The sequence below is a fragment of the Hippoglossus stenolepis genome, chromosome 24 (assembly GCF_022539355.2).
Source record: "Hippoglossus stenolepis isolate QCI-W04-F060 chromosome 24, HSTE1.2, whole genome shotgun sequence".
Lineage (NCBI taxonomy): Eukaryota > Metazoa > Chordata > Actinopteri > Pleuronectiformes > Pleuronectidae > Hippoglossus > Hippoglossus stenolepis.
In genome coordinates, this window is record NC_061506.1 from 3,749,642 (window position 1) to 3,763,714 (window position 14,073).

The 14,073-nt window shown below is 45.0% G+C and overlaps 2 protein-coding genes across 8 annotated transcripts in view; one reads left to right on the forward strand and one right to left on the reverse strand.

Annotated features, from left to right (window-relative positions):
- LOC118103148 (R3H domain-containing protein 1) overlaps window positions 1-9,203 on the reverse strand; it is a 37,929-nt gene extending 28,726 nt beyond the window's left edge. For 3 of the 6 annotated variants that reach the window (XM_035149765.2, XM_035149763.2, XM_035149756.2), the window contains exons 1-2: window positions 9,059-9,203; window positions 986-1,145 (exon numbers count right to left, since the gene is read on the reverse strand). The gene's annotated coding sequence lies outside the window, so the exon portion shown is untranslated. Of the gene's footprint in view, window positions 1-985; window positions 1,146-3,906; window positions 4,051-5,795; window positions 5,945-9,058 lie in introns of all 6 variants that reach the window. The other 3 variants (XM_047339084.1, XM_035149757.2, XM_035149759.2) reach the window with 3 other exon arrangements.
- The window catches only part of zranb3 (zinc finger, RAN-binding domain containing 3), a 67,121-nt gene continuing 60,679 nt past the window's right edge, over window positions 7,632-14,073 (forward strand). Inside the window, exons 1-2 of one of the 2 annotated variants that reach the window (XM_047339085.1) lie at window positions 7,632-7,928; window positions 10,819-11,021. In XM_047339085.1, coding sequence (XP_047195041.1) covers window positions 10,876-11,021 — 146 coding nt within the window. In that variant the 5' untranslated portion in view covers window positions 7,632-7,928; window positions 10,819-10,875. Of the gene's footprint in view, window positions 7,929-9,331; window positions 9,474-10,818; window positions 11,022-14,073 lie in introns of those variants that run through there. The other variant, XM_035149767.2, reaches the window with a different exon arrangement.

Genomic DNA, 14,073 nt, shown 5'->3' on the forward strand with positions numbered 1-14,073 from the left:
AAGAAACGTCTGAGAATTTAGGGGAAGCAAATTGGTCCCTTATGAGACGGGAAACAGGCAGCAGCATATATTTCCTAAACACAAACTGTACATGTAATGTGACATTATGGATTATAAGTGATGATCAGAAGATGCTGCAGGAGGGAAACTTTTAACTTGAGCCACAACCAGTCATAACTGACAGATCTGAATTAATTCCCACTTTCCTCCACAGGTTAATAAAGACACCGACTTGTTTCATTTTAACATTGCACCAAACTATTCCATTGGGGTCGAGAGTGTGTTAATGTTCAAAGTTTTACTTGAGTTTGAAATTAAAACCTTTCCATGATTCAATTGTGCAAATATTATGCGTGGTTTCCTTAAGCTGAAAAATACCATCTGATACAATGACAGTACATCCTATTATATATCGACCAAACATGTATATTTACTCATAGTTCTCACATCAAAATGAAACCAAAGAGAAATTCAATCACATTTTATAACAATGTGAGATATTTTTAATATGAAAAAATGAATATTGTACCGTAACACAGAATTAAGGATAATGTCGGGAGAATTCTTAAAATATTATGCTGCCCAATTTCTATGTAGGTGTGTTTCTATCCACCAGTTTGTATGTGTGAAACTGAAACGCACTAGAATGTCACTCAACCCTCCACTGAAGAGATGAAAATTAAAACATCCGATCTGTGGAGTGATGAGCAAACTGTGACCTTCTTCAAATAAAGACATGAAACCAAAAGGGAGGTCACACTTTTATCATGTTCTCCACCATTTGAGATTTGACTGGGGTTCTGTTAACGTTGCTTTCTATCTACTGTGTCCCCTTCATCTGCTAAAGGTTTAATGACACCAATAAGACAACTACTTCATAACAGCAGTGGATGGAAATACACATAATTTCCCATTAAAGTGTGTCCTAGGAGATCATCACATTCCCTAAATATTCCCATCAAACAGAAACAAACAGTGGACGTACTTGATTCGAAGCCAGTGGTGGTTGTGGCGAAGGAGGATGTAGCTGGTGAAGTCGATGAGGCTGAGCCTATCGTTGCCATCCGAGACTTCTCTGGCCATGTCTGCTTCAGCTGCTCTGAACAGCGACCGGGGCCTCCGACACCCTCATGACCCCTGCTGACCTGTGGATGAAAGAGGCACGGGGTTAGCGCTGCGGCGTCCGGGGTGACAGAGGTCGGAGGTTTGAAGCGCCACTGACAGAGGTCGCACACGGATTGACAGCAGTCGGGATGTCAGCAACTCTAATAAAAATAAAAAACAGTAAAAGTGGGGTGAGTGTGTATTCCTGGGCCTGTGCGTGCCGATGCGCCATTAATAATGGATGAGCGCAGAGATGGGAGTGCGGTGGAGGCAACAGGAGAAGGCACCCCTACCAACCTCGTAAAAAACAGGCATTAGGAATTCAGAGAGCAGCGGGGGGAAGATAGCACTTCTCAGCTGAAAATCCTCCTGCCATTTGGTGCCACACAAATTTCAAATCGTCTAGTGTGCAATCTCTGCTTTCCTGCAAACTGCTTTATAGCTTGACTACAGGGTGACACTGGCTGGGCAGGGCGGACAAATGGAAACACGGACAACAAAAGAGCTGCAGATAAATAGACGTATTGTTGGGACGAAATGTGACAATCAGATATTTTCTGTGCACTTCACTTCACAATTCTGTCGAATGAAAACTACAATTGGTTACCAACCTCCTCTATATTGTGAAAATATGCTTGTAGTTGCCAAATGAGGCAGCTAAATATGAGATTAGGGCTGAAACTAATGATTTTTTGTTCAATACAGTGATCTCAGATTGTTTACTCCATTAATTAACCTATCCATGACTTACTGAAGCATCAGATCGCTTAATACTGTTTATTCTCCTCCATCAAACCCGTGTCCAGGCTTCTCCCTGTCTCCCTACTTCTGTCTCCCCCTCTAATCTCCCGACTCAGTCAGCGGGCGAGGTGCCACGCTGACTCTGGCACCCGACGGTGCCAAGGCCTGGCTGCTGCTCCCAACATGGTCTTGGTGCGACCACCCCCCACCCCCACCTCCTGGTGCCAGGCAAAAAGGTCAAGTGGAATCCCTGCTCACTTCATAATCTCCTTTCTCATGACACCTCCATTCGCAGCCAGAGCTGACTGCAGACTGAGATGCTGATGATGATGGGTGGGAGAGACGTGCCGAGGAACAGTCGCCATTTGGTGCATTGCTTTTGTTCGGCTGCCTCACAGAACCCAGAGTGTTAACGCTTAACGAGAGAGATAAACACAGATTAAAAAATCTGATTGGCATTTTAGCAAATCTGTGAGGAACATTTCTCCTTGGCTTCAGCAAACGGTCGAGTGCTGCCCCAGGCTGGATCCATTCATCAAGATTACATCTGGAGAGTGCGAAAACTAGTAAATGCAGTTTGTCGCCAGGTAATCTGACAATGTATTTTTCTCATCTTAAGACAGAATCACCTCTCTCCTCAATATCTTTTCCCTCTTGTTATAAGATGCTCTTATCTTCACCACTTTGCTCTTTTCTCAACCTCTTATCTCGTTTTAAATGCAGCCTGAGCTTTTTACATCTTTGTTCATGTGTGACAGGACTATCGTCTCTGTGCAGCGGCTCGAGATATTTGCCCTCCTTGCTCCTGGTTGAAGGCACAAGTGTTGCCATTTTCTGTTGCAAGCTAAATGTCTGAAATGGAAAAATGTGTGTAATTTAGTGCCGCTCCTGCAGCTATCACACAGATGCACACACGCACGCGCACACACAAACGAGCAGAGTGTAAAAGTTGCTCTGACAGCAGTGCGGCTGAGTCTGGCCGTGGGCGCTCCAGGTTTTATGACCAGAGCTGCTGAGCGGACAGTGCAGCCGCGGCTTAGCTGGCTGGCTTCAGGACTTCACACTGAGCCTGTGTGTGTGTGTGTGTGTGTGTGTGTGTGTGTGTGTGTGTGTGTGTGTGTGTGTGTGTGTGTGTGTGTGTGTGTAGCATAGTGTAGACTGTCCAATGAATGCTAAGGGTGCAAACAATGCCTACCCCCCCCCCCCAAAAAAAGGTTTTGACAGACACGGACACAGAGAGACATCACCCTCTGATTGATGCTCAACAGCCTCTCACACACACACACACACACACACACACACACACACACACACACCACACACACACACACACACACACACACACACACACACACACACAGCAGTGAACTCGTAGTTACGCGCCGTCTGCCTGTGCGTATTGTGCTGTAGCTGACAGGGAGTGGTTCATTGGTATTACAGTCGCCGCAGAGCGCAGCAACCTTAAAGAGGCTCCCTCAGGCATCGTTCAGTGTCACACCGCCTCTTCACACCACCTTTATCGCCTTGCTCGATGGCATAGCAGCAGTAACACACAGATGCACATCAGACCTTAGCATTTGCACACAATAAAAATTCAAAAAAAATGTATATACGAATGTATTAAAATTACACATATGCTCACTAAGATGAAAAATGGAAATAATTAATTGCAATCAATAAGCAAAATAAAGACCCCAATAAAATCTAAATACTCTAAAAATCATTAAGGCTGTTGCAGTAACCCTTCAGGCACACGTGCCCACATACAAGTGTCTGCACATTAATTCTTGGTGGAAAACGAATTCTTAAAAAACCCCACAGCGGGACGAGTCATTACGGTGGTCGTCGACTGAGCAGAGCTAATCATACACCGGGCTCTTAGAGGACCACTCTCACAGACAATTATGTTTGATAGCAAGCTAATGAGAAATTTCTCAGTCATTGTGAAGCGCACAGGAGCCTGCCGGTGATGGCACACAAACACACACACACACACTTTTATTCCTCTTCATACAAGCACAAACACACACCTGCCTCTCTCTCATTCTCACTGAAGCTGACCTTTCCCTCCCACACCTCTGCTCTGTTGTGTTCTGCTCAGCGCTGCGTGGATCAGGGCTCTTGTCTTGGTTATAACCAGCTCAACTGGAGGTGAAGGACCCTCAATCCCTCCCTCTATCTGCTACTCCATCCCCGGCTGTGCTCCTGACAGAACGAGGAGATGAGAGTCAAACGCGGGGTGGAGAGGAACAAGCCATCACCTTCACAAGCTCCTGAGTGATCACAAAGAAAATCCACCCATGATTTCCAAGCGTCTGAGCAAAGAGAGAAAAAAATATGATAAAAAAAAAAAGGAAAGAAGTGGAGGCATCTTTCTTCATGCAGGCGCAGCTTGTGAGTTGGGAAATAATTCATGCTTTATTGCAGCTGATGAGCTTTCGCAAGTGTCACATAAAAAGGACAACGGCAGGAGCGGCGCCAAACATCTGGGATATTGTCTGCCGAGATGTTGAATACTAAACAGAGCTCTGTTCGCTACCGTGAGACAAAAGCACCGACACAAACACAAAAGGTAGTGCCATGTCTGTGGGTTACAGCTTTGTGTCACCGGCTTGCCAATTACCAGGCATTCTTAGTTTCTACAAACACAGCGAAGGCAGCCAAACATTTTTATGGCAACGAAATTGATTTCTGACTTGCACACGCACCCACAAAAAGACGGACAGAAGACAGATTTAGGGTAAGCCAGCCTCAGCAGAGTGCAGGACGTGCACCCTGGCAAATAAAATCAAGCATCAAATAAACTGTTCAATAGCTTGCTAATACTGGTTCACATTTGTGCTTGTGCAATAAAATTGATTTCCGAGTTTTGCTTAACTGAGTTACTAATCTCCCATTTTCTAGCCGTTTCCGCTAATTGCAAAGCAAGAGAAGCACTGACAGGGGAGCTATATAATTGCACCAGAAAACGATTAGTGCAAAGCCTATGAAATTATATCACTTTCATACACTGCTCGCCTCAATTTCAGGGCGACTGAGGCGGTGTCAGTTTTAGGAACCGCCTGTAATAGCTCAGACGGAATTAACAGAAAAAACATAAACAGGCACAAATGAGCCTCTAATTGCGCTGCTCTCTGCCTCCAGGTCACATAAGGCAGTGAGAGTGTGGTGCGGCGCAGCAGAAGCGCACCCAGCCAGCATTAATAAATTAAATTCACGGCAGAGCATGTAGGTAATCCATTACCTATCCCATAGGAGAGCTTCCAGGGGAATATCAATCTAGGCAATTAGAGGAGAAACAATAAACACAGAAAACTAACATGCAAGTCTAGCAGTTTTAATCTACGGAGCCTTTTGAGAGAGGAATAACTCAAAAAGTCAGCCAGAGTCATTAAAAGTCAATTTGCACACAACACCTGCAGAATAAACAGAGAGAGCCGGGGAGACGGAGGATGAGCTTGGCTGGAGAACAATGCGGAGCAGAGCCTCTTATTGGCTGATCTTGGTTAATTATCCTCCTAATGAAAAGCAGAAGCAGCTCTGGCAAACTGGAGGAGAGATTTTGAAAAAAAAAAAACGCTCTGGCTCGGCTCAGTGAGTAGCACGGCACTGACAGCACACCACATCTCACGCTGGGCTTAGTTTAACAAGCCAAAGAAAAAGACGGCACACTTGCTTACTGACTTGCTACCATGCTGATGATGAAAAGAAACAGAAAGCTGCTGCAGAGGAGCTTCTCTTGTCACTTCTGAAGCAGCCGTGAACAGAACATGTGTTCACTTTGTGTGGCGAACAAACAGCAGAAACAACAGCTTTAAAGACAGAGACAATATAGAAACAGTAGACAATAGACAAAATAGAAATATTAATGGGAAATCAATAACCAGAAAAAAGGCATGTGAGGTCCAAGCCCACTCTCTAGCAAAGTGGCTGGAAAGTGCAGGACCTACCTGCCCGGCAGCTCTGCCCTCCATCCCTTCCGCTACTCGACCGTTTAGTTTCCATTGTACAGGAGGCGCAAATGGCTGGAGAGGAGGCTGGAGTCGCCTCCCAGCTCGCTCCTCGGCAGCTGCCTGCTGCCTCTTGTACGCTCGCTCAACTGAGTGAGTGTGTAAGATGGGGAGAGGGGAGTGTAAAGGGAGAGGGAGAGTGGGTGTCACAGAGTGAGGAAGAGAGAGAGAGAGAGAGAGAGAGAGCGAGAGAGTGCTGCGCGAGCACAAGTCTACCTGCCACAAGCCATCAAGCCAGCCAGCCTTGGAGACAGCGCCAAATCAACAGCTGGCCCCTGTGTGATGTCAGAGCCTGAACAGCCAGTCACGGCAGCCGAGGCCGGCCGGCGCAACCGAGCGCTGACTGAACTAAAGTCCCCGGCTAAATGGGGCTCTTCATTAGCTACTCTGCTTTAGGATGGAGGCGGGGTGAGGAGGAGGAGGAAAGGGCAGCCAGCGACATGGGATGGATAGAAGGAGAGACTGGGAGGAAGAGGAGGGTAAAAAAAAAAAACCAGGAGGGTGGGCGGTAGAGCGGTGGGAGAGAAAAGGCGAAAGAAAGGCTCAGAGGAAGCGAAAAAAGAAAGCGAAGGAGAAAGAGCGGCGACAAGCAGCGAGGAGGAGAGGACAGGGGGACAGGAGCGACATGTCCGCAGCCAGCTAGGTGCTCAAAGACCAGGTGGAGAGACGATGGGGAAGCGCTGGCCGCTGAGAGGCCGAGCTGTTCACTGGGCTACCTTCCCATTAAAGCTGGCACCCTGCTTTTCACACAAGGCTACAGATAATCCAACTGACTTAGAGAGAGAAACACCACCTGAAATATGCCCATCACTGAAACAGAGAAGTGAAATACTGCGATGAACATCTCAAATAAGCTTATTGGTGGATTAAGACGAAAAAAAACACAGACGAGGAGCAACTGCTTTTTTATGATAAAACCACGCCCCTGATTCTCCTCCACATCATCCACACCTACGTTTAATGACTTTAGAGGATTTAACTGGAAAACAATAAGCGCTCATCGCCTCCTCTTGTCCTCGATTGGCCTGTTAATTTCATTAAAGATCGAGTGCTCTGTGTACTTGCGGAGGAGCGAGCATGGATAAGAGTGATAATTGGGCTCTAAAAATAATCTACTTCACGAAGCTTTCATCGCTAAGTGACTGACGGGCTGTCAAAGACACAGGAAGTCACACACAGGACCTGTGTGCAGCTGAAGTCTAGACTGCCATAATGTGATTGTTTTTGTCCTTTCAGTCACTCAGACTTTAACAGCAAACATAGTGGGCGGAAAAGTTCCTGCTGTCACTAAGCAACCAACACCAGGCTGCGACAACCGATCCAATCCTGCCTCATAATTGTACCATTCGTTATGCCAGGTCTCTGAAGAATTTATTATTGTGCTTCCTTAATCCCACGAAAAGGTCACCGATTGAACAAACAATTTATGGATAGGCGGATGAATTATTTAAACAGCCCTGACCAAATATTATGGGAAAGAGAGATTTTCACCCCCCTGGAAGGCGATGAATTATTTAGTCATCGGGCCACATCTTTGGTGAAAGCTATTACACAGCATCCTCAGCCTCCATATCTGATAATGTCATCAGCTCCAAATACGGCCCCAACCTGTGTAATGAATGTCAACAGAGTCGCGGCTGCAGTGGCCCGAGCGGCAGCAGGTGAAACAGTTCCGGCAAACAATTATCGGCATTTTATTTAAAGCCTCGTGCGGCGACCACAAGAGAGCCTCGGAGACGCGATCCGACCACTTCATCACACCGCGCAGGAGAAGCAGCTGCTGAAACCCATCACTCTCCCATTAAGGACTTCCAAATGACTGCAGCTTTCACAAATATCAATTATGGTCACGGCGCTGCAATGAGGGCATGTTACAGTGCACACACACACACAGAAAAACTAATAAAGAGTAGGATGCCGGACAGCACGGTTGCCAGCCCCGAAGAGACGAAACGCCATCGTCTCCCCTCAGCCGCCGCATGCAAGGACTGAACCAGCAGCCACTCTCCACCCAGCAGGCTCCGCTGGTGCCTTGTTGGAAGACAATACCACTGTGCCCGCTCGGTCTCCGTAGTAAGTTTACACTTCCAATCTCGGTTCCGAGTGTGTGAGGCGAGAGCTGTCAGTGCATGGGAATGACGGTGGATGTGGGTTTCAGGTTATCAGGAACCAAAGTGAGCTGTTAGATGAATGATCTCTGGGCTTGTCACTGGCGTAAATGCTTTTATAACCTCTGACAGCAATCGAGTGGTATTGAAATAGTGCACGTGTCGATGTTTAAAACAAATATTCAGTCCAAAAAAAAAAAAAAGGGGTCATGCAAATCAAATGATCAACAAAGACAGACTGCATCACATTCATTTCAAGTCAATTTCACAATTAATTTCCCTGCTATTGATCTTTAAATAATAGATTTGCCCTTATTTGGTCAATTCTCCTGCTTGGGTTCGCTTGAATAATACATGTTTGACTTTGGTGTGAGACGTGTTCCTCCACGAGTCCATGGGAAAAAAATAACCCGTTATATATTATCAGTCACAGAGGAAGAGGACGTGCAGACAGTCGGTCGATGTTTGCTTTGCTTAATCCTGCAGAACAATTTAAAAATCAATTGGTCTTCCATAGATTTCGCTCGTCCACACCAGACTCCATTGCGAATTCGGCTATTTTACACGTTTTCTCAACATCGACAAACCCTCGGATCACACGCAACACGTCAATCTGAGAGTTTATTGTCCAAACTAAAATTCGGCTGACACCAAACTTAGCCAAACGGCGCATTAATCCCACGGCAGCTATATTTATCGCGGCGGCTCCCAGTCCACCCCAGTACACGCTACTCGTTGCCGCATATCGCCGGAGAGGAGCGGGCCTGGGAGTTACTGAATCACGCTGTGTTTTCAGCCGATTTATGGGTTTTCACAGACATGCAGCAGAGATCGAAAATGGCCGCTTGCAATGTGAACACGGCGTCTGCTTTATTTCTGCCCAGGAGAGAGCCACCGCAGCGGGGCTACGTTAGCGCAGGATCGGGGCTAAGCTAGCCCTTATCCAGCGGCAGCGTAGCCTCCTGCTAACGCGAGAAAAACGGCCCCACACCGGCGCCCTGAGCTGTCACGGGTGTTCGCCGCTAACGATCCCCGTACAAACGCGGTTAGCCCCGGGCCGATGAGTGTTGGACGGGGTGTCTGATGCTGTCTTACCGCGTTGGTTTTACAATCGGTGCACGGTGGTTGTCTCTACCGGGGGGCGAAGGGGAGAGAGGCGGCAGCGGCAGTGGCGTCCTGCGGGCTGGGGCGAGTGCGTCACCTCCTTCCACGGTCGACGCGGAGGAGGGTGTTGGAAATGTGTCACGTCGTGTCGCTGCCGGGTCGTCTCTCATTCGCACGCAGTTTCTCTGACAGTTCCGCCACGCAACGCACCGCACATCCCCCCCGTTCAAAATCACGCAAACACTTGATTCCTTTTAAAGGGAAGGGGGTTCAAATCAAACCCGCAGATTGTGCGGAAGTTGCAGACACCGATTTGCCGCGACTGCCCGGTGATACAAACCGAGTGTACCTCGAGTTTGCCGCGAAACTTTTCAGTGCGGTGTTTACACTCTGCAGGCTAACCGGGGTAGGCTAACCTCACTGACCAAACACTATATTATATTATATATATATCTGTACTTATGAGCTAACACAGCAGTTTTAAAGGTTTGTTATGTGACACGTGACTCGTCAGGGCATCACACTGACTCGTAGCTGCACAACTCGACCCTGTAGTGTCACGTGTGAACACGCATTAGCATACGCAGCTAGCTTTCTAGGGTTTTTAATAGGGCTGACAGGTAGCTAGTTAGCAGCTAGCTAGCAAAGAGCAGAAAAGCGTTTCCGGTTTGAATATTAAAAATGGTAGAGACAGTTTAAAGGTGCATATGAGCTGAGTCCATCATTTTGAACACGAGTGGGGCTTTTATTTATGCTTGCAGGTCTATTTACTTCCTAGTTCTTGGTTGCTAGCTCTAGCTAAATGCTACTTTAGTTTGTTTACCATTGAATCCCTGTGTGTAACAGTGGAATAGCTTCTTGTAACTTAGGTTATATTGTAAATGCTGATAAATGCTTTTTTAAGTTAATACTTATCCATACATGTAGGATTAGTAAATTCCAGTTTCAATATATACAACAAGATAACTTAATATTAATTGAGTGCACATCTATAATTAGCCCAATTATACTTAAAAAAACACAAATACCTTACTGTTACATGATAGTAAACATAACCATTAAGGGCTGGGCAATATGTCAATATAAGTAACTATTGCAATATCATTTTCATCAAGAGAAATACAACATAAGTCCAATATATCGAAATAATGCTTGTGCACAATAAGGAGGTTTAACATGTGATTTATCTTCCTCAGATTTATAAAATGTTTTGCTGTTTATCATATGTTTGTCATTCTCTGCTCATATAGAATAATTTAAAACCACAACCTTCAAACACAAGCACAGAATTCTACACTTAAAATAATCAATAATGTGACATTTATCGTGACAATTATCGACATCAACTGATATTACATTTTTTATCTTGATATCATTCTTGGACAACACTAGGATTACTGTAAGCTTGCACTTCCTGACAGTGAGGATTCTGTGGGGTTGTTAGTGAACCAGATGTGGCAACACGAAGCAGGCGTCGCTGCTGTGACTGGAGGCGGCTGAGACAGGCAACTTTTACCATCTCATTTACAATTTTGACTTTCCTTGTCCACTTTGCTGCATCACCCAGCTTCTAATAATGGGTACTCCTGTCAGTGCAAGTAGGCAACAGAGCAGTGCTACGCACCATTATAATGAAACATGTTTAAACCAGTATGGTAAAGAAATGTGCTCTTATATGTCAAATAGATGCTGTGGTTAATATTCACGGTTCACAGTTGAACATAAACATGTACTTTTTGTTTTTTTTCCAGCTTAAAATCTGAGCCCAATGAAAGAGCAAGAAGCAAGAAGCTGATGAGGACTTACTAATGGAAATGGATGATAATGGCCTACAGACCTCTCACTGTGACACAAGATGGTCACAGCAACTGTCAGGCCTTCCTCCCAAGCTCCTGCAGCGCCTGATGTCATTCCAAAGAGAGGGCGTGGAGTTTGCCTTGTCGAGGAATGGACGGTAAGCAGCACGGCCGCTCATGTCGGTGACATCACAGCCTCGTTGTTTGTTAATCACATCGTTCGCCTTGGTTATGTTTTTGACGTTTTTTAATGTTAAGTTCTGTGTTAAGTTACATCTGACACTCAAAGATTGAAAATAAAGGTCAACTTGCATCTTGTTTGCAAAGTCAATGATGGCAAAGAGAAGTCAAAGACTTGCAGATAAGTAGATGTATTGTTCTTATTTGAGTGGCTCCATTTGAGCGCAGTGAATCCCCCCCCTCTGGGTTTGCAACCTTACACTTCACCTCTGCAGAGTGTAAATATAGATTTATCGCTATGAAGATGCTTTTAACTCGGGCCTATTGTTGTCGTTACATAGAAGAACATAAGCTTTACTCCACATTCTTTACATTATACTTTACATTGAACATTTTTATTAGGCTTCAGGAAAACTCATAATGCGGCTTTATGGGAAACACTCAAAGTAAGAATAACTATATTCACAAAAAAATCCTGCAAGGCCACCTTCACCATCTACATAAAACACACTCATATTCACCAACCCCTTCTGTTTGTGTTGCTGTACTAAAAGACACTGAAGAGACAGGAACCTCTTTAGTTATGTTGGTCACTGATGGGTTAAGATGATGGAGATGTTCAGCTTGTGTCCACACTTACAGAAATTCATCTGCGCATCCCTCTCAAATCCGTAGCGTAACACATTCTCCTCTCTATTGCCGCCTCAGTGGGTGATTTAGTCTAATAGAAAGGCATTTTTATGTAGATAATTTGCCTAATGGAGCTTTAAAGTAGGCAGCCCTACCCACCTCCATAGCGCAGTGGGAAAAATGTGATTTCCAGCCATGCTAAATGGCTCAAGAGGAAAGTAAAAAGTCCTGAGAGTGTGTGAATATATTCTAAATCCAGAAGGTCAGATAGAGTCCGATTTATATCTTCGAAAACAATTACCAGGCCAGTAGGAAGTTTCTGCGTTGCCCTTAGATCTGCAAGTGTTTGGCTGCGGTGAGTGTAAGCTGCAGGAATGCAGGGCCGGGACTAAACCATTTCCTCCTCCTCGTCCAGTCGATGTGCGCTTGGGTTCTCGGTAAGGTCAGCACAGGGGGAGCCAATCTGAGCACCGCCGCTGTGATGCAGAGCGGCCATATTGATTCAGGAACACTGGGAGGCACTGCTTTGTTGCACGGGTGGGTCAGGAGTCAATTGGCTCTAGCTGCACCGAGTGGACAGCCACCTCAGTCAATTGGCTTCAGTTTGACAGTAAGAGCAGTGGCCGGCGTCGCTTCTCTCTGGAGAACCGGCAGAAGTGGCATTAGCACAAGGTATTATGGGTGGAGCAAGATCTGGAAGTAGAATGAACACTGTTCGACGTGTCCAGCTTATTGAATTACAAATATACACAAATGTAGAAAAAACAACTACATTCTGTTTTTACCAGTAGATTTATGTAAAGATTCAGAATCAAACATCGCTCTGATCAGTTTAACAGGGACTTAAATACAGCTTCTTCATTTCTTTATCTTCTCTGTTTTTCTCTCGCTTGCATGTGGTAATAGAAGCTCTACCTCTACAAACAGGTCAGGTTGGATGTGGAGGTCCTCACTCAAACTAAAGCTCTCACCCCAGAGAGTCTCCATAGATTTTAGCCACTTCAAGTCAAAAGTTTTATTCCTTTAAAATAGGAGAAGAAAAAGCTGCTTCTCACACTTTCATTTCACAAAATAATAAGTGTGGCAGATTTACTACTGGGAATTGATGGCAATTGTTTGAAACAATGGGTCCTTGGTCTCCGAAAAAAAAGGTGGGCAGCTCCTTATTACCAGCTGACCGATGGCCAATTTTGCCGGCAGATTTTATCTATTAATATAATAAAATGAATGTTTGCTTCACGAGCTTTAAAAAATGACCTGACGTGACTTGATGAGGGTCTTAAATCTGCATTTAATGGCTGCATGCACGATATTATGATAAAAGCATGTATTGGTAATCCACAAAAATGACATGTGCATGTGAATTTACAGAATCTTTCGTCGAGAGACAAGCTTTAAAAGCTTAAACACATGAAGCCATTTCAGGAAACCATCTTATCCACATTCTGGTTGCTACATTTTCTACAAGCATTAATGGGACATAATACAGCTGCTATGTTTTTATTCAAATGTAGCTCGCATTTTAGCAGATTCTTGTGAAAATGGTGGGGAAAAAAATGAATTAATGCAAAACACAACCCCTGATCCACATCTCTACCCATGCACTCAGAGACAGACAGACAGCAAGCATGACTTTAGCTTAAACTGATTGTTATTGACAGTAATCTTGATCTGATGCACCCCACTGTTCTTTATTTGTTCCTTCAGCGTCCTTGGAAAGAACATCAAACCAAAGCAGAAGCCGATTTTCTTTACTGATACTCAACAGACTCATTGCAAAGGCAATAACCTGAATAGACCTGAGTGCAGTGCAGTTTCACACATGTTAGATTTTGAGGAAGGAGTATAACAATTCTGGGAAATGTAGGATGACTACCTGGGGTGGAACTGGATGAGGCAGGCTGTCAGACAAAGAAATAAAAGTCAGAGTGCTTCATTATAAAATAACTCCTGAAATCCACAGAACGTCACAGATTGATGTTAGAGATCTAACGCTGTAGGAGGATCCGTGGGTGCATTTTCTCCTTTAACTCTCACCGTCATTGTGCTTTTTCACAACCGGAGACATCAAGCGTACCGAAGCGAAACATCAAATGTTGTTGCAATACTCGCGGAGTCCGCCGCATCCGTCTGTGTAGGAGGGTGAGTGAGTTTTATGGAGTTAGACGAGGGATAATGTGGGACAGTTGTGTCACGGTATGATAATAAAAACCCATGAGAGGTGATTGATTGTGTTGTTTGGAAAGTTTGGCAGAAGTTTGCATCGGATTGCTAAAAAGCAGTAGTGGGATAAAATAAAGTACATTTACTTTGTTAAGCACATTTTGATCTATTTATTTGTACTTTTACATAAAATGTTTGAGTATTTCCGTCACCACTGTTTGAATGTACCCAGGGTAC